Genomic DNA, 22888 nt, shown 5'->3' with positions numbered 1-22888 from the left:
GAAGCCAGAAAAACGCGGGAAGGCACGAGGCACGTTGTGCGCAGGCGCGAGCTCAACGGCCCGTCCCACTGCTGGTAATTGTCGCGAGGCTTGGGCGTGCGCGATCTCGTGCTCACCACGTTCCAGTCACGCTGCACGGGAAGCCTCGTGAGGGCACGAGCTTTTCGGCGTGCCGCCCCGTCACGTGGGCTGGGGCGCGCAGACCGCCTGCTTTAGCCCTTCTCCATCCACGTCCCGCCCTCTTGGCCCCCAATTTCACCCTCCATTGGCCGGGCTTCGCACTAGACTAGTTGTAGCCCCTTCACTCCGGCTTCGCAACTGCCATAGGCGGGTTCCACCCGGGCCCCGCCTTTCGAACCAGATAGCCACGCCCCCAAGAAAGGCCACGCCCCCCCCCCCCCCGCCCCCCTTTAGTCCCCCCGAGTCCCCCCCCCCCCTGCCGAGCTTTCCCACTACATTGGCTTAATTTCCCCCTTGGCCCCGCCCCTGAGCCCCGCTCCTTGCCATCATTGGCGGGGCCTCGCCTCGCACCCCGCCCCCTGTCCGGCTCCGGGCTCCCATTGTCTCCGCAGATGCCGCTTGGTCCAGCTATCGTGTTCCGTGTTCAGTTTTCTGAGGTCGCGCTCTTTCTCTGCGGGGCGGAGAGGTCCCGCGGCAAAGAGCCGGCTTCCCAAGTTCCGGCTGTTCTTTCCTTCTTAGGACACAGTTTGCTGAGCCAGGGAGGCAGCAGCGATGTCCGCTCTGCGATCTCTTCTGCTTCTGCTGCTGTCTCTGTGTCCCGGTCCTGGTCCTGGACCCGGGACCGAGGCAAAGGTCACCCGGAGTTGCGTTGAGACCCGGCAGGTGCTGGGGGCCCGGGGATATAGCTTAAGCCTACTCCCTCCCGCCCTGATCTCAGGTGAGGAGAAAGAGGAAGACTAGAGAATTGGGGGCGAGGGAGGGGGCGGAGGGCGGCTCCTCCCCAATCCACAATAACTCTCCTCCCTTTCAGAATGACCGTTATAATAATCTTTTCATGCCGTAGTCAGGCCAGTTATATCTCTTCTCCTGAACTTACTCACCGGGATCACAATACGCGTCCTGTTCACATAATAGGTTTCTTACTCCACCCCCGCCCTAGGAATCCCTTTCTAGTAATTAACACCCCACTCTGTATTTCTTTCTTCACAGCTCAATTTGTTCCCATCGCTATTTCTAAGAGCCCCTTCAGTGATAGTACTTTATTGCTTAGCTAGTAACCCCACCCCTCTAAACCCCATTCTTGCCATAGATGCTGGTCCTGTAAGTCCCTAGAGACCTGGAGGGCTTGATGTTGGGGAGGGTCACCTGAGGACACTGATCTCTAATTTGGCTCAGTACTATTTGATCCCGTGACTAATGCCAGTGGACTCGAGATGGGTGAGGGGACTATAAGGAGGGTCAGGTGCGAATGAGAGAGAGACAATGGAAAAGAAAGCAGACGGAAGAGAAAGGAGAGCCTCCTAGACAGACAGAAGAAAGAAGGAATTTCATGAGAGCACTCCCCCTCCTCCCATTCCTCTATGTCTCCTCTGTTCAGGTGAGCACCTCCGGATCTGTACCCAGGAGTACACCTGCTGTTCCAGTGAGATAGAGCAGAGGCTGACTTGGGAGACCGAGACCACCTTTCGAGGCCTGGTGGAGGAGAGCGGCTCATTCCTGGTTCACACGCTGGCTGCCCGGCACAGAAGATTTGATGGTGAGGACTTGGGTTCCCCCAACCTGGCCTCACACCTCCTTTCTGTGCTCATGACCCCAGCAAACATCCTGCCTTAGCCCCCCCTTCCCCCCCCCCCTAGATTCTCTCCAGGATCCGTCCCTCCCCCACCCATTCCCAGTCTTCCCAGGTCTCTAAGCGTGCGTTCCTGAGGCTCTAACTCACTTTTCTCTTGTCCCCCATCCCCATCGCTTCTTGCCTCCGCCCTTTCAACTTTCCATCCTTCTCTGGCCTCACCCCACCTCACACTCCTCTCTCCACATTTGCCACAGAGATTTTTCGGGAGATACTCTCGTCATCTGAGCGCTCTCTGGCCCTGCTTTTCCACCACTCCTTCGGCCACCTGTACTCCCAGCACGCCCCTGTATTCAGTGGCCTGTTCTCTCGGCTGCGGGACTACTATCAGAGGTCCGGTGAGGGGTTAGATGACGCTTTGGTGGATTTCTGGGCGCAGCTCCTGGAGAGATTGTTCCCCCTGCTGCATCCACAGTACATCTTCTCCCCCGAGTACCTGTTCTGCCTCACTCGCCTTGCCTCCTCTGCTGATGACTCTCTGAAGCCTTTCGGGGATGCACCCCACCGCCTTCACCTGCAGGTGAGAGGCCCCAAAGCCTGAGCTTCAGCAACCTCTGACCTCTGAACCCCTCACCTCAACTCCCCTCCCGTGCCCCAGTCACCCCTGCCCCGGTGATCTCCCCCATCCCGCATGGCAGCCATTTCTGACCCCTACCTTGAACCCCAGTCCCCTCTGCCTGACCCCATGCTCTTTAGTCTCCTTTAATTGGGTACCCCCTTATTCTCATTTTGTGCCCTAGTTTCATACAAATCCCTGACCCGCTTACCTGCTCTTGACCTCCAGCCTCCTTTCTGCTAACTGCTTCCCAATCTTAATATCTTGACTTCCTGTGGTTCGACTAACCATGAATTAGGCACATAATAGTTGCGATGGATTTTCATTTACAGTATCTCATTTGTTACCACAACTTTTCGAGACAGAGAGTAGTATCCCTATTTTATGGATAAGAAAACTGAGGCTCCCAGAAGTGAAGGTTTCACAGCGGGTTAAGTGGTAGAGGTATATCTCACATCCAGGTCTTCTGGCTTCAAGTTCATTGTTTGTTCTGATATGCCATCCTTCTGTGGCCAAGCCCTATAAAACACACAGTCCCTCCATTTCTTCCCAAACCCAGTTCCCCTTTTAGACTATCATACCTTCTAGACTATCATACCTTTGAGTCTCTTGAGCCTGCTTCCCTGAACCACCTGACACTCCTCTAACAGCCCTACCAGAACGCCACAAACCTAACTCCCACTGCTTGTACCCTCTTGGCTCCGGTCTTGACTGAACCATGACTGACCCTATGGTTTCTCTCACCCTCTTTCTCCTATCCCAGATAACCCAGGCCCTGGTGGCTGCCCGGGCCTTTATCCAGGGCCTGGAGACCGGAAGAGACGTGGTCAGCGAAACACTTAAGGTTAGAGGGGCCTGAGTGTGGGCAGGGCCCAGGGAGGGTGAGGCAGAAGTAAGAAAGGTCCTATGAGGAAGAGTCGCGAAGCTTCTCATATCAGCCCCGAGGCCTCCGTATCCAGGATTAAGCAGGAAGGAGGGGGGCAGGAGTGAAATCTCCCTTGTGTCATGATCCACGACCTCCTCTCATTCTCTGACCCTCTGTCTAGCACCAAGCTTGGCTGAGCGCAGCCACTGTGTTTGTGAATGACAAGTCCTGCTATCTGCCCCCAGGTGCCCATGTCTGAAGGCTGCAGGCGGGCTGTGATGCGTCTGACCGGCTGCCCCCTTTGTCGGGGCATCCCCTCGGTGCCACCCTGCCGGGGCTTCTGCCTCAATGTGGCCAATGGCTGTCTCCACAGCCAGGGACTGGATCCTGACTGGGGGGCCTATCTGGGTGAGGGGATTCAGGAGGGTCTGGGAGGGCTGTTTGTATTCGGGATGTCTTGGGGTGGACTGGGAAGGGAGTCATAAACCTCAGGGAGTTGAGAGACTGTTCTCATGTGAGTTTCTCCTATCCAGCACTTTGTTGCTTCCCTCCATGACCCAGGTCAGGATCTGTGGGAACATCGCGGTCCCTGGTGACACCGTTTCTCTTTCTTCCCCTCCTTCAAGATGGTCTCCTGTTCCTGGGTGAGAAGCTCCAGGGCGCTTTTTCTTTTGAGCTGGCAGCCCAGGCCATTGGGGTGAGGATCTCAGAAGCTCTGAAGTACCTGCAGGAAAACAGTGTGGCAGTGTCAGCCCAGGTACCGGGGGCCATGAGAAGGGTGGGAGAGTCACCCTGAGGAGGGGGGAGGTCAGTGGGGGTGGCGGTGCTGGAGTGCAGGAGAGAGATGAGTGGAGCTGAGCGTCTGGAGTGGGGGGACAGTGTGGGGTGTCAGGGAGTATTGGAATGGGGACACTGTGTGGCTCTCACCACAGGATGACTGAGGGGGGGGAAACCTCTACCTTGTGCCTGAAGGTGTTTCAGCAATGTGGGAACCCCCAACGGACACAAAGCCGCACCCGCAGAGCCCCGGCCCCTCGGGAAGAAGCGGGGCGCCTCTGGACCTCGGCGAGGGTGGCAGGGGCTGCCCGGGTGGCAGGGGCTGCCGCGGTGGCAGGGGCTGCCGGGGTGGCAGGGGCTGCCGGGGTGGCAGGAGTAGCAGGGGCACCAAGGACAGAGGAGAGGCCCACGATGGCCGGGACCACCAGCCTGAACCGCCTGGTGAGTGAGGGGCGGGGGCGAGGCGGGGGGGAGGGGAGGGATGGGAGGCAGGGACGGGTAGTGGGGGGCGCGTGCTCCAGCCCAGCCACAATCTCTGTTCGCCCAGGTGTGGGAGCTCCGCGAGCGGCTGGGCCGAGTGAGGGGCTTCTGGGCCCTGCTGCCCCAGGTGGTGTGCGGGGATCCCCGCATGGCGGCGGACGCCTCGAAGGACACAGCGCCCTGCTGGACCGGATCTGGGCGGGGCCGGTGAGACCCGGGGGCGGCGGCCGGGCGGGGCCCCGACGGTGGGGTGGGCGGGACCGGGCGGGGCGGGAGCCTTCGGGGCTGCTCTGCCCGCAGGTACTTGTCACCGGTGGTCGGGCTCTCTCCGTCCGAGCAGCTCGACAACCCAGAGCTGAACAAGGAGGACACGAGCATCAACCTCCAGGCGCGGAGGCGGCGGCTGCAGCTCCGGGCGGCCACGACCAGGATGAGGTTGGCCGCGCTGGGACGCGACCTGGAACTGGAGGACTGGGGTGAGAACCCCGGGCGCCCCGAGCGCTGCGCCCCTCCGGGCTTTCTGCGATCCGACCCGGCCCCGCCCACCGCCTTCTGAGACCCTCCCCTCGCAGCTCTACTCCGTAACTCCTTCCTTTGAACCCGCTTTTCCTGAAAGCTCACCTTAAAGGTGACAGGGTGATGATAGTGATGGGGACAGGGTCTGCATCCTTGAGTTCACGGCTCAGTGGGGAGACACAAAAACACACTTACGGAACAGTGGGAAGCCTGTTAGATGGAGAAGGGTGTGAGTTGGGGAGGGCGATCCACGGGGTGGGGCGGGTTCAGGGGGGAGGTGGGCAAGCTGGGTGGGTGGGCCTTCGGGCTGGCACCCAAGGTGGAGTTTGCCGGAGAAAGAAGGCACAGACAGACGTTCATTGTTCCTCTTCTAGTGTTTGTCCGTCTCTGCCTCGCCTTGTTTCTCCTCAACACCCCTCTTTCTGTCTGCTTGCTGCTGCTTTGTGCGTCTGTTTTATCTTTTCCTGTGTATTCTCTCTCCCCATCTCTCTGTTCTGCCTCGGTCTCATGATCTCTTTTCTTATCTCTCATTCCCGCATCTCTCCGACCGCTCCCTTTGCCTTCCTGGCACTCACTTTCTCCCTCTTCCCAATCTCCCATCTCTCACCCTGTGTCCCTCTCTTCTGTCTCTTCTTTCTGTCTTTATTTTCCCAAGATATTTACTTATTTGTTTATTTATGAGAGAGAGAAAGAGTAGGATGAGAGAGAGCACGATGGGGGAGGGTTGGTAGAGAGAGAGCAAGAGGGGGAATCAGGCTCCCCACTGGGGAGGGAGCCCAATGCTGATGCCTCCCGTGGGGCTCCATCCCAGGACCCCCGGGATCATGACCTGTGCCAAAGGCAGACACTTAACCAACTGAGCCACCCAGGCGCCCCATCTGCCTTTCTGTTTTTAATCTTAAATTCTCTTCCTCTCTGTTTACATGTCTCTCTCCCCACTTCCGCTCTTTCTGTGTCTGTGTCCCACGGGACTCCCTTTCTCAACCCTGTCTCTGATCCTCTCGTTCCTACAGATGAAGAGGCCAGTGGTTCTGGAGAGGGACAGCACTATGCAGACGACTGGATGGCTGGGGCAGCAGCCGTGGCCCCCCCAGCCAGGCTGCCTCGCCCTCCTCGAAGGGACGTTAGTGGAGGCAAAGGAGGAGGTGTCCTTGTCCGCCATAACCAGGGCAGGAGCAGGACTGGGGGGACATCGGTTGGTTTTCGCACCCACCCCATCCTCATTCTCTTCCTCTCAGCCCTGGCCCTGCTCGGACCAAGATAACAGGGGAAGGGGTGCCCTAGCATCAGAAGGGTTCAGGGCCCTTCCCCTCTTCCCCTCAGCTGGGTCTGAGGAGGAGTCGAAGGGGGATGCAGAGCGGTAGAGAAAGGGACTTTTTGGGTGAATGGCTGGGGCCCCAAATCCAGGAGATTACCATTGTGGGTTGGGGGTGGGGGGGGGTGGGTGTTCACAATATTTATTTTTTCATTTACAATCTGGGGAGGAAGAGACTGGGGGTATTTATTTAGGAAGGAGGTGTACTCACCAACCAAGCCTCTGTGTTGGGCCCGTTGTCAGCCCCAACAAGGAAAAAGGGAAGGAGTTTTCGAGTTGCGATTGGGGGTGGGGTTTGAAAGAAGTTGGAAGTCGGGAAGGGGTGGGAAACCTGGTCTCAAAGGGGCAAACCTGGGTGCTGATGGGGTTCAGGGCAGGGGACTCTGGGGTATGTGAATAGGGTCAAAATCTGTGGGCCTGGTTTCTATGGAGCTTTCTCAGTATCAATTTCTGAAACTAAAATGCCAAAAAGAAAAAAAAAAAAGGGCTCATCTCATGATCTCTGTCATCTACATCCTTCACAAGCTTCCACACTTCATGTTTCAGTGTTGGAGTCAGTGTTTATTCTGCAAATAAACAGCTAACATATTGGACCCTGTGTGTGACTCTGGACTTTTAGCTTTTAGCATCCTTCCCTGAGCCCGTGCTCCTGGCAGAGACTCAAGACCTTTCTTGGAACCTGCCCCTTGTCATTCCGTTTGGGCAAGTTGTCTACCCTCTGGGTCTGAGCCCCTTCATCTGTAAAGTGGGGAGAATTGTGGGGACCGGCAAAATTCTTTCTGAATCTGAGGTGCCATTAATATGACCACACCGCTGCCTCCTGCCTGCTGGGGGGGGGGGGGGCTGTTCTCCGTGTGTCAGCTGCGGGCTGCCTTGTCATGTTTTTGACAATGTCTGCTTTCAACTCCTCTGTTATTTTGTCTTTCCTTCTTTCTTTCTGTTGCCTCAATGAGTCTTTTGTTCTGCCGAAAGCTAAGCGGAAAAGGTATAATTGATTCCTAAGTGTGAGAGGAGGGTAGAAGTGCTGTCTTCCAAGGGCGGGCTCGATGCCCTGACGGAGGAAAGATGCCGGGAGGGAGAGACCCAGAGACGAGATTAAAGCCCAAGCAGCTGCAGGGACTGGCGGGACAAAGGGAGGGAGGGGGAGGAGCCTGGGCGTGGAGCAAGTTTATGGGGAAAGTTGAGCACCGCGCGGAGCCGGGCGGTGGCTGGGGCAGGCAGGAGGGCCAGATCCAGATTTCCCTGCTGCTCTTCAGGTAGCCTGGTGAGTGGGCAGGTGAAGCCAAGGCCACGGCCAGTGGAGGGGCTCTTGAGTTTATGGGAGGAGACTTGGGGGGTTCTTAGGACTCCGGAGGGGGCCGACAAAGGGCTGGCGACAGACTGAGCGAGCACCAAAGCCGGAGGGGACAGAGGGCTGGATTGGAGATAATGGGAGGAGACAGAGATGGATGGAAGGAATAGAAGTCTGGATACACGAGGGAGTTGGATTTGGGACTGGATACGGGGGGGCTGCGTTGGGGGAGGGAATCGGGGCGTGATGCCAGAGGGGGCGGGTCTCAAGGTAGCAAGTGAGGGCGCTCCTTGCCTGGGGTCACTCCTGGCTTGTCCCAGAAAGGGGCTGTCGGGGCTTGTTGGAGGGGCTGTCGCCCCTGGTGGCGGCTATGCCGGCTGATTAGGAAGCTGGGGCCTGGGAAGGAACTCAGAAGCTCCCTGTTTGTATCTTTCGGTATCTTTATGTCGCAGAGTTTTTTTCCCTCTCTCTCCAGCTCCACCCTCCTAATCTCCTCTGGGTGCAGAGGGAGTTGGAAAGCTGGCACTGGGGAGTTGGGGGGGTGTCTGGGGAGCCGAGCTCCATCAGGAACCCCGTGTCTCCCTCAGCTCTGCACACACTGGGGTCTGCCCAGTGCCGAGGGCACTTCAGGAGGGGGGAAGAGATGCCCGAGTTTTGACTCCAACTCATGATAAAGTCATGAGAGTTGGCCTCCCTGGGTTCAGTAGCCTGTGCCCTGTCTGATCCCCGCTCCCTCCTTATGGCTGCCCCTTCTGGCCTCAGAATGGGGCTCTTCATCCCCATCAGTAACGGCAGAGGAGCTCATGAGGAAGCCAGGGAAGCCAGGGGGCGGCCGATGTCCACTTCACTGGCCCATGAGCAGACTGGTCTTTCTCACAGGGTCTTGCCTTTCTCCTCTCCCCTTCTATTTCCCTGAGGCTCAGGTAGAAGCTACAGGTGAGGGCCGGGGAAGCTGGCAGAGTAGCCCTGGGCCACCAGGAGGATCTGGGTTAGAGAGCACCTGCCCCTCCCCACAGGCTCCAGCTTCTGGAATGAGCCGCAGCAGCAGGAGAGAAGGCTCTACCCTCTCCTTAGACTCCCCTGCTTCCCCCCTCATTTCCCTTCTAGACGCTGACAGAGGCAAAAATCTGCTAACTCAGGGGGCAGACTCAACCAGGGCTGCAAGCAGGCCTGGGGGATGACCCCCCGATCTCGAACCAGCGCCTTCCACGGCTGCACTGCTGTCTCCGCCTGTCCCTGCCTCCGTGCCTGGCCCTTGCCCTGTCCCTCGCTAGCATCACCCTTACCTGTGCCACATGGGCCCTCTGTCTCCTACCAGGACCATGCGCCTCTGGGGGCCTCGGAGCCTGGGGGTGGCTCTGGGAGTCTTCATGACCATCGGATTTGCCCTCCAGCTCTGGGGGGGCCCCTTCCAGAGGAGGTGAGTTCCCACCCTGTCCCAATGCCTGATTGATGCCCCCCATTTGCTCCGCCCCACGCCACCTAGGTCGGTGACTCTTGGGGACTCAGAGGAGGTTCCATGTCCTCTGTCCTTGCTCCACAAGATGCCCGCCCACCTGCTGGAGAGGGACAGGAAAATTGCTCTCCCATCTCTCCCCAGGCTACCAGGCCTGCAGTTCCGACAGTCCTTGGCCCCATCCCAGGGATCGGGATCGGCTGTTTCATCCTGCCTGCCCCGGCAGCGACTTGTGTTCCTGAAGACGCATAAATCTGGGAGCAGCTCTGTGCTGAACCTGCTTCATCGCTACGGGGACCGACACGGACTGCGCTTCGCCCTCCCTGCCCGCTACCAGTTCGGCTACCCGAGGCTTTTCCAGGCTTCTCGGGTCAAAGGCTACCACCCTGAGGGGGGAGGCGCCAAGCCCCTTTTCCACATCCTTTGTCATCACATGAGGTTCAACCTGAAAGAGGTGAGGGGTATAAGAGGGGATGGGTGGAATTGGAGAGACACGGGCTTAGGTTTGTGGCCAAGAGCACCAGGGGAGGGGGGCCCCCAGGCCTGGGGATTCCTAGGCACCCCTTCATCCAGAAATTGGGCATGGGACCCACAGTTTCCTGTTCCCCTCTCCACAGCTGTCCCTTGCCTAGTAGTTTCTGGGAGCCAAAGTCCTGCCTTCTCCCATCTAGAGCTTTCCAACCCCTTTCCTTGGCCAATTTTCCCCACTGGTGTCAGTGCCCTGATAACTCTGACCCCCCAGCCTCTCGCCTCTGATGCTTCTTCTTGGCTCTTCTTGGCCCCTTCTACTGATACTACCTGGGCCCCTGCTCAGCCACTCCCTTCTGACCATCTTCCTCTGCCGGATACGGAGAATCAGCTACATGCAAGCCTACATGACAAGCCCTAGCCTGGTCCTGACCCCCTCCTCCCCAGTTCCCCTCCTCCCCCTTCTCTAAAGTTCTAAAGGGGAAGGTGTGTACACGCACACAGCTGCTCACCCATATACAGTCAGGAACCCGAGAGCTCTTGGGCAAACAAAATCAACATCCAAATGAAAATATACACAGAAGGAACTTTAATTGAATGCTTACTGACTGCTGGATACTAACCTTACCATGGCCTTGCCAGAAAGGCATTATGAGTGTCTCCGTTATGCAGATGAGAAGGTCAAGTTTCAGAGAGGCTAAGTGACTGGCCTCCTTAACAGAAAGCGGCAGGGCTAGGATTTGAAACAGAAAGCGGCAGGGCTAGGATTTGAACTCAGACCCATCTGCTCCCAAGTCAAAGGGCCATCCCTGGCATATGTACATGTGTATGTGTGTTTGTATTTGGAACCGCAGGGAGAATATTCACCAAAAGAGGCGGGGCTTTCTGGGGTCCTGGTTTGCAAGGGAAGGGTGGATGCAACTTTGTAGTAAGAAGAGGGAGCAGCATATCAGCAAAGATGTGGTGGTGGTGGTCATTATGTGTGTGTTTGTGTATGTGTGTGCACGTGCATGCACGCGTGTGTTCTCTTGAGCTGGAGCTGGAGCAAGCAGCTGAGGGTCATGAATATCACCTAAAGGGCAGTGAAGGGTCACTGCTGGGAGTGAGGTGTGGACAAGGATCTTTCAGTCGGGTTTCTCTGGCTTTTGACCTTTGACTTCCTTTGTCATCACCTATTCACCGGGTACCTACCACATTCTATGCACTTCCACAGTCAAGGTAAGTGTTAACCCAGATTTATACACGGAGGAACGGCAGCTCTGAGAAGTTCAAGAACTTGCCTGAAGTTACATAACTGGTAAATTATTCCAGATCCATCTGATGGCACAGACTGTTCTCCCTTGCCTTCAAAGAGATGCTCGGTTTGCAGGCTGTGCTCTGCAGGCATGGCCACATTAGCAGAGCAAATTGGAGGACATCGTGTGAGGGCAGCAGGTTTAGTGACAAGCCATATTCAGAGGCAGAAACCCTTCGGGGAGCGCAGGACCTGGGTCCTGATGTGGATCTGCCTGCGTGACCATCCCAGGGTGTGGCTCAGTCCAAGTCCCACTATCCTTCTTGCTGAGAGATAGAATCACGTGTCCCAGGCCTCAGGGTATCCCCCTACCAAGCTTCCATAGCTCCCCAGTACCCCATCCGGGGGTGTCCTTTACTTTCCAAGATGCCTAGGAGCCCTAGAAGTATCCTGTCCTTTTGTCATCCTGGGCTTGGCCTGCCTACCTGATGCCTATACTTGAGATAGCATTATGGTTGGCCCCTCTCCTCCCTCTTTGTTGCCAGTGACCACTCCCCCACCCCACTCCCCCACCCCACACCCCTACCTGGAGGCGGCCAGAGGCCAGTTCCTTTCTTGAAGCTATGACCAAGAGCCCCAGGGTAGGCAGCTAATAGGTTTTTGTTGGACAAGTGAAGACAAAGTTTGATTCTTAGAGATTTTAGTGACCAAAGCCATATATAGAGGCCCAAAGAAATTAATGTTCTTAAGTAGCTTCCCGTGTTCCAGGTCCCTTCATACTCTTTATCTTGTGTACCTTCATAATCAGTGGCAAGGTATGGTTGTCCCCATTTTTCAGATCAGCAAATTGAGTCTCAGAGATATTAAGTAACTGGCCCAAGTATGTTTGTGTAGGAAGCTGGGGGTTTCCGGCAGAGCCCAGAAGTTTCGAGAAGGAGGTTTGAGGCATCTAGGGGATCCCCTGGCAATGGGCTTGCTCTTAGTTTCCTCCTGGCCCAGTTCTTTCTCTCTAAGCCTGTTTTCTTTCCTCTGCAGGTCCTTCGGGTCATGCCTTCTGACAGCTTCTTCTTTTCCATTGTCCGAGACCCAGCAGCTCTGGCCCGCTCTGCTTTCTCCTACTATAAGTCCACTTCATCGGCCTTCCGCAAGGCACCATCTTTGGCCGCCTTCCTGGCCAATCCTCGAGCCTTCTACCGACCTGGGGCCCGTGGGGACCACTATGCCCGCAACTTGCTCTGGTTTGACTTTGGACTCCCCTTCCCCCCCGAGGTAAAGACCGAGAGAGGGAATCCTCATGCACCTAGAGACCCCAACCTCCCACAGCTGAATGCTTTGCCTTCTGGCACTGGGCCCCGAGCCCACCACCCTCTGGATCCCAAAGCTGTCTTCCATCCTGCTCCCACAGTGGCCGGCGGTCACGGCCAGACATCCAGCCCTGCCTCTTTAGATTTGAGATCGTCATCCTTGCTCCAGTGGAGTCTGGCCTGGCTGGACTCTGTCTTTGATCTGGTCTTGGTGGCCGAGTACTTTGATGAGTCGTTGGTTCTGCTGGCAGATGCCCTGTGCTGGGGTCTAGATGACGTGGTGGGCTTCATGCACAACGCACAGGCTGGAGGTGAGCAGGGCAGAGGCGCTGTTAGCAATGGTGGACTGACCGCTGAGGATAGGCAGCTGACTGCACGGGCCCGAGCCTGGAACCACTTGGACTGGGCTCTCTATGCTCACTTCAACCACAGCCTGTGGGCACGGATAAATCAATACGGCCAGAGCCGGCTGGAGAGTGCTGTGGCAGAGCTCCGGGCTCGCCGAGAGGCCCTGGCTAAACATTGTCTAGAGGGGGGCGAGGCTTTAGACCCCAAATATATCACTGACCGACGGTTCCGTCCTTTCCAGTTTGGGTCAGGTAAGGTTTTGGGCTATGTACTTCGGAATGGACTCAGCGCTGCAGACCAGGAGGAGTGTGAGCGCCTGGCTACCCCTGAGCTACAGTACAAGGACAAGCTAGATGCCAAGCAGTTTCCCCCAACAGTCTCTCTGCCCCTTAAAACTCCAAGGATACTCTCCCCCGGGGCATCAGACCAGTCTTAGGCTGATGAGCTGTGAAGCCACGAGGGCACACATAATTGAATATGGGGCAGCCGGATGCCATTTCTGCTCCCCCCTGAAAGCACGTTAGTGCCCTAGAGGTTGAATGAAACCTTGCACGGACGTGGGCACCAAGTCTTCCAGCCTGTGCCAAGGCATTCAGGCATTCAGCCCCTTGCAATACTCCCTCCCTGTCCGTTTTGTCCCTTCCCTTTTGCAACCCCCTGGCAGGTCCTGAGAGCACTCTCAAAGATCCTCCGGAGGAGCAAATCATGGAGTAAGCCAGGAAAAAAAAATGCATCCATTTCTCTATGAGTTATTTGGTTCTGGACTATGCTCATTTCACGGTGAAATGTTTGTTGAATGAATAAATAATTTGAGCCTCTGACTTGCTTCATACAGGGCGGAAGGGGAGAGAAAGGAGCATCTTCCTGGGAGAAGCGGAGTTGGAGGGGGTTCTTTTAACAGTTCTTCTCTAAGAAATCTGTCTCCTGGTCTCTCCTAAACCCATCTTACCGCAGCCTATCCCCAGCCGGACCCCGCCTCTCTCCCCAGCCGGCAGGTCACCCACAAATTCCGGGGCCTCAGAGACCACGCCCCTTCCTTTCCGCTTCCGGTTTCTCGCCAGTCAATCGGCCCAGCAGCCCGGTTCCGGCCCTGCGGGGTCTCGGTTCCGGGTTCGTTGCCCCGGCTCCGGGCCCCGGCTGGTCTTCCGGGCCGGCCCGGACGCGCGCAGCACCGGTCGGGTGTCGGGACTCCCGGGCCCCGCCCCAGCGGCCCCCTCGCCCTCCGCCGGCCCCGGCCCACCTCGCCCCCCGCCCGCGCCGCCCTAGCCGCCCCATGGAGTCCCAGTGTGACTACTCCATGTATTTCCCGGCGGTGCCACTGCCGCCGCGCGCGGAGCTGGCGGGGGACCCGGGCCGGTACCGGGCGCTGCCCCGGCGCAACCATCTCTACCTGGGGGAGACTGTCCGCTTCCTGCTGGTGCTGCGCTGCCGGGGGGGCGCGGGGTCCGGCGCCGGGGGCGGCGCGGGCTTGGGCTCCCGAGGGGCCTGGGCAGAACTGGCAACGGCCCTGGCCGCCCTGGCCTCGGTCAGCGCGGGAGGTGGGGCGCCCGGGGGCGGTGGCTCCGCAGACCAGGATCCCGAACCCCCAGGGGGCGGGGATCCTGGCGGTGGGGCGCTGTTTCGAGGCTGCAGCCCCCTCCTCACCCACGGCCCGGGCCCTGCTACCTCAGGGGGAGCGACCACGGTGAGGAGCTTGGGGTGACACAGCACAGGGTGGAGGTGGGGGGGGTTTGCTGGGCTCCAGAGACAGGAAGGGATGGACGCTGGGGGCCTGAAGGAGAGCAGAGGCCAAGAAGAACCGAGAACATCACATCTTAAAGGGAACGGCGCTGGCTGCCTCTTTGACTCTCCTGCCCTCTTAACCCCTTTCACAAACCCCAGCTGCCTGTGGAGGAACCAATTGTGTCCACAGATGAGGTCATCTTCCCACTCACCGTTTCACTGGATAGACTGCCCCCAGGGACACCTAAGGCCAAGGTAAGACAGGCAAGGGGTGGGGCTGTTGTCCTAATTTAACTCCCTTTCAAAGGCTGGGCTAGCTGTCTCTCCTCTTGACCGAGGTCCTGTGTCCCCTGTGCTCAGATTGTAGTGACTGTGTGGAAACGGGAGGTTGAGGCGCCAGAGGTCAGAGATCAAGGCTACTTGCGCTTGCTGCAGAACCGATCTCCTGGGGAGACCTTCAGGGGCGAGCAGAGCGCTTTCAAGGCCCAAGGTGGGGAGAATGCAGAGAGGAAACACTAGAGTCCAGAATCTGGGGGACAGAGTGGAGGGGTGATACTGGCAAGTGCCTGATCCCGGGAGCAGAGGAAGATTAGAGCTGTGGGTTGGAGGTGAGGTCTCTGCCCAGCTCATCGGTTCTTGCCTGGGCCCTCTCTTGCAGTGAGCACCCTGCTGACTCTGCTGCCCCCTCCGGTTCTGAAATGCCGCCAGTTCACTGTGGCTGGAAAACACTTGACTGTGCTCAAGGGTGAGCAGATCTATGGCTCAGGTCTTTGGTAGCAGCAAGGGCAGTTATAACTGGGTGGCAGTTATTCTGGGCATCCTCGTGGGGATCGGTCTATTTTGGAGGGGTAAAGTCAGGACTTGAGGGGTCCTGGTACTCTTAGCTGAGCTGAGCTGGTTTCCTCCAACAGTGCTGAACAGCTCCTCCCAGGAGGAAATTTCCATCTGGGATATCCGTATTCTCCCAAACTTCAATGCTAGTTATCTACCTGTCATGCCCGACGGCTCTGTGCTCCTGGTGGACAATGTCTGGTGAGGTCCTGAGGAGGGGGGCTGGGCTGCAAAGTAGGGATTGGGGCAGGGCCAAGAGCTCTGGCATGAAAGGATCAAGCTCTGTCCCTCTTTCTGCTGAACTAGTCACCAATCTGGGGAAGTCTCCATGGGCTCCTTCTGCCGGCTCCCTGGTACCTCTGGCTGCTTCCCCTGCCCGCTTAGTGCCCTGGAGGAACACAACTTCCTGTTTCAGCTGAGAGGGGGTGAGCAACCCCCTCAAGGGGCCAAGGAGGTGAGCATAAGAGGCTGGTATGCTCAAGGAGCAAGATTAAGAAAAAGCAGTGGAGGGGCGCCTGGGTGGCTCAGTGGGTTAAGCCTCTGCCTTCGGCTCAGGTCATGATCTCAGGGTCCTGGGATCAAGCCCCGCCATCGGGCTGTCTGCTCAGCAGGGAGCCTGTTTTCCCCTCTCTCTCTGCCTGACTCTCTGCCTACTTGTGATCTCTCTCTGTCAAATAAATGAAATCTTAAAAAAGAAAAGAAAAGAAAAAGCAGTGGGAGGGAAAGGCCAGGGGGTGACAAAAGACGGAAGGGGACCTCAGATACACATGATGTTTCCTTTTGTCTCTCCCCCAGGGCCTAGAAGTTCCCCTGATTGCTGTGGTTCAGTGGTCTACCCCAAAGCTGCCCTTTACCCAGAGCATCTACACCCACTACCGGTGAGTTTGCTGGACTCCCTGCTGTTACCATCCCGTTCACCTGTTTGGAACACGTGCCCTCCCACACGCCCGGCTTCCCTTTCTCACTGCTTCTAGCCTGCCCAGCATCCGCCTGGACCGGCCATGCTTTGTGATGACGGCCTCTTGTGAGTCCCCTGTTCGGACCTACGAGCGGTTCACGGTCACCTACACACTGCTCAACAATCTCCAAGACTTCCTTGCTGTGAGGCTTGTGTGGACCCCGGAGCACGCACAGGCTGGTAGGTGGGCTGTCAGACTCCGGGACCTCGGCCCAAGAGAGGAGGGGAAAGGAAGTCATGGAGGTGGGTGGCTTATGGCAGGCAAGTTCAGCTCTGTACCTGGGTGGTCTCCCTAGTGTCAGCGATGGAATGCTTAGAGAAGCAGTGGGCCAGTGATTTTAAGGGCATTGACCCTGGATCTGGGCTTCCTGTTATCTTTGATTTCTCCCTCTCCCATATACTAGCTGTGTGACCTTAAGTAGGTTACTTAATCTCTCTGAGCCTCACTCAGGTTCCTCTTCTCTAAATTGGGGGAAATAGAGCGCCTGGATGGCTCAGTCGGTTAAGTGTCTGCCTTTGCTCAGGTCCTGGGATCGAGTTCCGCATCCGGCTCCTCACTCAGCCAGGAGCCAGCTTCTCCCTCTCCCTCGGCCTACTGCTCCCCGGCTTGTGCTCTCTCTCTGTGTGTCAAAGAAATAAATAAAAATTTAAAAAAATGAAAATTAAATCAAATGGGGGAAATAGGATCTCATGGGGCTGTTACGGTGATTTAATGGTTAAACGTAAGTGACATGGTTAGAACAGACCTCAGCACACCGTAAGTATTAGCGGTTATTATTTATAAACGTCAGCAAAAAGGGACACATACCCAGTTTAGGCCACAGAGCAGTCTGAGGGTCACATGAGACTGTGCTCGCGAAAGCCCTTTGCGGCCGTTCAGATGAGTTTACTGGTGGCTGTTTCTGTGTCTCACCCCTTCCAGGAAAGCAGCTGTGTGAGGAGGAGCGCCGGGCCATGCAGGCAGCCCTGGACTCCATTGTCTGCCACACGCCCCTCAACAACCTGGGCTTTTCCCGCAAGGGCAGCGCGCTCACCTTCAGTGTGGCCTTCCAGGCTCTGAGGACGGGGCTCTTCGAGGTGGACCGGGGGTGGGGGCTGGACTGCGAGATGGGTTATGCAGAATGTCGGGGTGGGAGGAGTCCGAGCCACGGGCCTCGGGTGGGACGGAACAGTGGGGACAGAGGGAAGGTGGCCTCGCAGTCCCCCGCCGGCAGGGCAGGTGGGGAACTTGATCGGAAAGGAAGGCGGGGGCCGGGAGGCTGAGCTGGGGCGCTGACTGGTGTCTCCCCGCGCCAGCTGAGCCAGCACATGAAACTGAAGCTGCAGTTCACGGCCAGTGTGTCCCACCCTCCGCCCGAGGCCCGGCCCCTCTCTCGAAAGAGCAGCCCCAGCAGTCCTGCTGTCCGGGACCTGGTGGAGAGACACCAGGCCAGCCTGGGCCGCTCTCAGTCCTTCTCTCACCAACAGCCCTCCCGCAGCCACCTCATGAGGTATGGAAGCGTGGGAGGGGTGCCACGGGCCTCGGTAGAGGCTAGAGTTGGAGCAGGAGCAGGAAAGGGTCCCGGGGTCTGACCGGAGCCCCACAGCCTCTGCCTTCCCCCAGGTCGGGCAGCGTGATGGAGCGCAGAGCCATCACGCCTCCTGTGGCCTCCCCTGTGGGCCGCCCCCTCTACCTGCCCCCGGACAAGGCTGTGCTTTCTCTGGACAAGATTGCCAAGCGTGAGTGCAAGGTCCTGGTGGTGGAACCTGTCAAGTAGCACCGGGCAGGCTCTCCTCCCTCTTAACACTCCCAGAAACCGAAAGCCCCCGGAGGGGGTCCTCACTCCAGACTGTGCCTCCCCTGGGATGCCTCCCACCGTGGATGAGGAGACCCAACAGGGCCACCTGTCTGTGTCTGCTGATGAGGGACAGGGAAGAAGCTGTGAAACGGGCGGGTATGGCTACAGCACTAAGCCAACAGTATTTCCCCGACTCCCTGGGGGGGGCTGGCCCCACCCCGAGGCCACGGCAGGGGCTCCAAGAGCTCCCCTGCCCCCCGCCCTACACCCTGGTTCTAAGTTTACAAAGTGTATTCCTTGTTCCTATTAAGTTGTCTCTCCTGCCTCTGACATTCCCTCCCTCTCACCCACCCGCAGGGCTGAGATTAGAGGGTGGTGATGGGAAAGGGACCTCGACAATGACCCTCCTGTCTCAGGGGAAAAGGGAGATAGCCAGGTGGCCTCCTCCTGCTCCTCATGTTTACGTTATGCAGCCTGAAGCACTTTAAGTTGTGTGGGGTTATCTCTTCTTTCATTTTTTTTTTTTTTGGATCTGTCTGTTCCTGTAACTTATTCTCCAACTACTGCTTCCAACTGAAATAAGACTATTAAATGCCTGTTCAGGAGGGAGAAGAATGACTTCCGTTTGTCTCTTGGTGGCAGGAGCAGAGAACCCAGGGGCTCAGAGGGGTTCCCTACAGGGGGCACACCAAACAGCTCCCCTCAGCTCCCCATTTTATCCTCTGATTGCCAGTTTACAGGCCAAGCAAGGTGTCTTGCCTCACCTTCGGGGCCCACATACACAACTGTCTCCCTAGAAGACAGACTTGGGGTATGACCTCGCCCCTCGGCAACCCCGTCCCCCGGCAGGTTCACACTCTCTCATACACACATCCCTGGGCTGGGAATATCAGACTTCTGTTTATTAGGAGGGAGGGAGGGAAGAGGCAGAGCCCCTTGCCCTCACTCTCCTCGACACAGTGCAAAGTCCCCAGGCCGCTGCCCTTCCAGGTAGGGGTGGGGAGGTGGGTGAGCAGAAAGCCTTAGTTCTAGCAGCAAGCCAAGAAAGAGCTGGAGGAGGTTTGCGTCTTCCTCAACACAGAGGCCCATGGACCCAATCCACCTCAGCCCCGGGCCCTCTGGCAGGCTCAGACGTCAACAGGCTCCCGGCCTCGGTTCTGCCTCTTCACCACAAATACCCTCTGTCCCGACACGGTCACCAGCAGCGTGTGTTCTCCAAAGACCACTGGAGAGGAGACACACCTTCCCCCACCCGGGAGAGGGAAGGGAGCACAGAGTTAGTGGGGTACAGTGGCCTCTCTAGGGTCACACGAACTGGTGGGATCGAAGCCAAAGGCATTCAGTGGTTCAAGGTACTCCATTATGTCCCCTTCCTTCTCGTGCTTTCTCATCTTTCAGATGCAGGGGTGAATCCCAAAGGGACCAGGGACCCCAGGGGGGATGGTGGGAGGTTAGCAGGAGATGGACTTTTTTTTTTTGTTTCCCCCTGAGAAGAGAAGCCTCTGGAACCAACCCCCCACCCACCACCACCACCAGGGGCAGGGGCTGAGGCTCACCTGACAGGCGCTTGAAGGGTATATTTGTGCTGTGGTGCAGCCGGAAACCACAGGCTGTGCTGACCAGCTCGGAGATGGCACTGGCTGCCTGCTCGTCATTCTCTAGATCCCCAGATGACTGCGGATGGCAGAAATTAGGGAACAGAATTAGGGAAGAATTCCAGGGATCGTCACCTTGGCCTCTAGCATTTGTAACCTCTCCCTCTCCATTTGCCAGGACCCCTTAAGGTCACCCCTGTTTTTGGAAAAACCAACCTGAAACTCTCTTATGATACTGTTGCCCCTCCTGGTGCCATCTTGTTTCTCATCCGTACAGTATGGGCCTTCTCCCAGTGAGCAGTGACCCTTGTTTCTTTCCTGACATTTCTTTCTTAATCGCTGAAACGCGATTTCTCCCCTTCTCCCCACTTGATAAAACCATTCTCAAACATCTGTGCCCACCCAGCACCGACAGGTTCAAGGCCCCTCTTCTGTTGACTTGTTGCCCTGCCTGCACATTCTGAAACATGAACAAACATTCTCTTTGTCCTTGAGCCCTTCCGTAGTACCTGACCCTTGGGTAATGATGTGACTGTGGCCTAGGCTTCCTCTTTTGGTGCTTGTCTCAGAGTTTCCTCTCCCAACCTCCTCAACAAGGACCTCGCAACTAGGTCACATTCAGTCCCCTCTGCTCTCTGGGACATTCTGTACCTCCGTCTTCTCATCTGTAATTTGGGACAAGTTCCTATCCAAAGGCTTGTTGTGAGGATCACACTGAGATAGTATTGGTGAGATGCTCAGAACAGCTCCTGGCAATACATACTGTATTAAAATGTCTAAAGTCATCAAAATCTCCTTACCTCACCCCTCCCTAGTCAACTTCTTTCTTAATTTCCTGTTTGTGAAGGCACCATCATTCTAGGCTTGGGTTCCAAGTCTTACTAGATGGAGAAGTATCTCCTCCAATTACCTGTCTCTAGTCATTATCAAGATATACTGACTCTTCTTTTAAAATTTCTTCTCTCCTTGTTCCTCCTCGCTGCCACCAGACCTGCCTCATACCTAGATTTTTGCAGCAGCTCCCCCTGCTTCTGAATCCCCACCTGTTCTATCTTCACACCTGATAGAACAATCTTGCTGAATTCTTTCTTTAGCTCTCATTTCTGTTCAAAACCCTTCGAAGCTCCCATTACCCTCAAGATTAACCCAAATGTGTCAACCCAGCCTTGAAAGTCCTCCACAATGAGACCTTTCCTTACCACATCCTCTTCTAAACCTTTCCAAATCTTTTCAATTTTCCCACCATTCCAACTCTGAGTACTCTCCTTTTCTGCCTGTTCACAACCATCGATTGCCCAGATGAATTCTTACCTCCTCCAAGAGTCTCCTTGTTATAATGTAAGTTACAACACAAAGGTTGATTCCTTCATTTTCTGGTCTCCTTCACTAGTCTTTACAACTTGCATTGCTTTCAACTTGTATCCTTAAGCCTTGTCTCTCCAGCTCCATTAAAAACTTCTAGAAAGCTTAACACTGTATTGTACTATGAAACAAAATTCATAGCCTCTTAGATAAATACCAAATAGAGACGTATCCGAGAGAACTTGCATAGTATCAGTTATCAACAATCCTGTAACTAGTTGTCTGACTTGGTTAAAGTCATTAAACCTCTCAACTCAGATGTTACTAGAGTATGATTCCAGCGATTTGATTAGTTACTGAAAGCTGTCTCTCTGCCAAGCATGATAGCTATGACCTAGAATAGAGAACTCAGGCTAAACCCGGCAATGTTAAAAGAGATCACAGGGCCATTTGTCCTTGATGGACCCCCTCCCTTGCCCAGAACGCACCGCCAGCACCGCGCCTTCACTCAGCACCAGGTAGCCAAGCTGATCTGGGATTCGCTCCAGCCCCTGGGTCAGTGCAGAAGTCTAGTTGGTAAAGATGCAATTAGTGAAAAGGATGCTGGGATGGCCCTAGGTGGTCTTCACTTGCAAACCCAAGTCTCGCTTGACAAGCCCCCCCAAACCTTCTCTTTCCCCAGCTACGGCCCTTCCAGACCCTCTCCTCTACAAAGCCTTCCAACACTCATCTTGCTGAGCTTCCCACTTTCTCACCCTCTGACCCTAGGCTCCTTTGGCCTCCGCAGCTCCGCTGTTCCCTTCCCCCCACCCGCCCCGACTCCCAATTCCCCCGGGGGCCGGCCCCACCCCCGCAGACTACTCCCCGGCGCCCATACACCCTCGCACAGATCCCTCTTCAGCCCTCTACGTCGCCTCCCCTCCCTCTCTATTCTGTCTGCATCCGGGGTGGATAGGAGGTAAGGGCTGAGTACAGGCCCAAGTCGGGGGAACCAAAGAGATTGGGGAACAGGGATGCAGAACCCCTAGCGCTTACTCCCGCGCATGCGTCCTCACTCACCATCGCAGCCTTAGGTGCTGGGGGCGCTCCCTATCAGATAGGTAGCTTCCGGCTCCAGACCCAGGTCACGTGCTTCCACCAGGCGGTCCCCTCCAGCCCTACGTCTCCTGCCTTTAGCCCCGCCCCCGGAATGCGGATTGGGCCATGAGTACATCATCAGCCTTAATCTGCCAGTGCGGAGCACCGCCTCCCGAAGACGCAAGCGGATTGGTCGTAGGCCCTCCTTCACAGCCCTCTCCCCGCCCCTCAGCCCCGGTGCTCAAGGGGAGGGGGCGTGTCGGCGGGAGGGTGGAGCCTGGAGGGGCGGGGCCGGAGGGAGGAGGGCGGGCTGAGGGTGTGCGCCTGCGCACAGAGGGGGCCGACGTTCCCTTTCGGCGAAACTGCCCACGCGTGAGCTTACGAGTCGTGTATAAAGTGAGATGACGTGAAATGCACGTGAAGAGCTAGTCAAAGGCTACTTTTATTTCTACCCCAGGAAACTATTCTCTCAAGACAAATGCCTAAGGGATTTGTTCCTAAAATCGCTTTTCCTCCCGGGATTCTGGGATTATGTGCGAAACAGCGAGACAGTGAGTGGAGTCCCCGCCTCCTCCCCTCGGGCGAGGCAGCTGCGAAGCTGGCTGTTCTCTCCCAGGAAAGATTAGGAACCGTACCCTGAAGTCGTTTTATTAATACCTGAGTGTCACCTCGAAAGCTTTTTTTTTTTTTTTTTTTTTTAATTTAAGTGGTTTCCAGACCCGCAATACCATTGTCACTGAGAGAGTGTTGGTGAGGTCAAAATGAAGGGTGATTTTAGAAATAATAAACCCTTCTTGGCGAAGGTGTGGAGAAATTGGCGTCTTCGTGCATTGCTGACGGGGCTGTGAAACGGGGCAGCTGCTGCGGAGAGAAATTTGAACTAGAGCAGTACCCCCCTTGGAGGGATTCCCGAGAGATCTGGAAACACGTCCACGCAAGACACTTGCACACAAATATTCACAGCAGTGTTAGTCCTAATAGCCCAAGGATGGGAACCGCCCCCCCAAATATCCATAAACTCAAAAACAGGTAAATAAAACACGGCATGTCCATACAATGGATTCTCATCCAGCTGTAAAAAGGAATGAAGTACTGATAAGTCCTGCAACATGGATAAACCTTGAAAACATTATGCTAAATGAAAGCAGTCAGATACCCGAGGCCACCCAGTATGAATCTGTTTATGCGAGATGTCTAGACTAGGC

At 56.3% G+C, this 22888-nt stretch overlaps 4 protein-coding genes across 8 annotated transcripts; 3 read left to right on the top strand and 1 right to left on the bottom strand.

Annotated features, from left to right (window-relative positions):
- The first annotated feature begins 7 nt into the window (after positions 1-7).
- On the top strand, positions 8-6807 carry GPC2 (glypican 2). 2 transcript variants are annotated; one of them, XM_059414533.1, is made up of 11 exons: positions 8-74; positions 700-898; positions 1559-1717; positions 2008-2330; positions 3130-3210; positions 3477-3639; positions 3858-3988; positions 4204-4449; positions 4556-4695; positions 4789-4964; positions 6018-6807. In XM_059414533.1, the coding sequence occupies exons 2-11, from the start codon at positions 733-735 to the stop codon at positions 6266-6268; spliced, it is 1836 nt and encodes a 611-aa protein (XP_059270516.1). In that variant the 5' UTR covers positions 8-74; positions 700-732; the 3' UTR covers positions 6269-6807. The 2 variants fall into 2 exon arrangements, with proteins under 2 accessions (XP_059270516.1, XP_059270515.1); XM_059414532.1 differs by lacking the exon at positions 8-74 and adding an exon at positions 529-617.
- Positions 6808-7459: 652 nt separating this feature from the next.
- On the top strand, positions 7460-13238 carry GAL3ST4 (galactose-3-O-sulfotransferase 4). 3 transcript variants are annotated; one of them, XM_059414519.1, is made up of 4 exons: positions 7460-7583; positions 8929-9030; positions 9211-9520; positions 11804-13238. In XM_059414519.1, exons 2-4 carry the CDS (start codon positions 8933-8935, stop codon positions 12854-12856), a joined length of 1461 nt encoding a protein of 486 aa, XP_059270502.1. In that variant the 5' UTR covers positions 7460-7583; positions 8929-8932; the 3' UTR covers positions 12857-13238. The 3 variants fall into 3 exon arrangements, with proteins under 3 accessions (XP_059270502.1, XP_059270499.1, XP_059270501.1); XM_059414516.1 differs by having other exon boundaries at positions 7465-7575; XM_059414518.1 differs by lacking the exon at positions 7460-7583 and having other exon boundaries at positions 8821-9030.
- Positions 13239-13484: 246 nt separating this feature from the next.
- On the top strand, positions 13485-18321 carry TRAPPC14 (trafficking protein particle complex subunit 14). The gene is made up of 11 exons (XM_059414515.1): positions 13485-14104; positions 14302-14397; positions 14503-14632; positions 14801-14887; positions 15054-15174; positions 15280-15427; positions 15769-15851; positions 15948-16111; positions 16854-17008; positions 17228-17421; positions 17535-18321. Exons 1-11 carry the CDS (start codon positions 13694-13696, stop codon positions 17686-17688), a joined length of 1743 nt encoding a protein of 580 aa, XP_059270498.1. The 5' UTR covers positions 13485-13693; the 3' UTR covers positions 17689-18321.
- A 269-nt stretch (positions 18322-18590) lies between these two features.
- On the bottom strand, positions 18591-21775 carry LAMTOR4 (late endosomal/lysosomal adaptor, MAPK and MTOR activator 4). Of its 2 annotated transcripts, none has more exons than XM_059414521.1 (4): positions 21666-21775; positions 21095-21175; positions 19266-19383; positions 18591-18951 (listed from the first exon to the last, which is right to left on the bottom strand). In XM_059414521.1, exons 1-4 carry the CDS (start codon positions 21666-21668, stop codon positions 18905-18907), a joined length of 249 nt encoding a protein of 82 aa, XP_059270504.1. In that variant the 5' UTR covers positions 21669-21775; the 3' UTR covers positions 18591-18904. The 2 variants fall into 2 exon arrangements, with proteins under 2 accessions (XP_059270504.1, XP_059270503.1); XM_059414520.1 differs by having other exon boundaries at positions 18591-18934; positions 21666-21774.
- Positions 21776-22888: the final 1113 nt, after the last annotated feature.

Source organism: Mustela nigripes, chromosome 11 (genome assembly GCF_022355385.1).
Source record: "Mustela nigripes isolate SB6536 chromosome 11, MUSNIG.SB6536, whole genome shotgun sequence".
NCBI lineage: Eukaryota > Metazoa > Chordata > Mammalia > Carnivora > Mustelidae > Mustela > Mustela nigripes.
The sequence above is the reverse complement of the archived record's forward strand: the minus strand, read 5'-3'. Positions and strand labels throughout refer to the sequence as shown.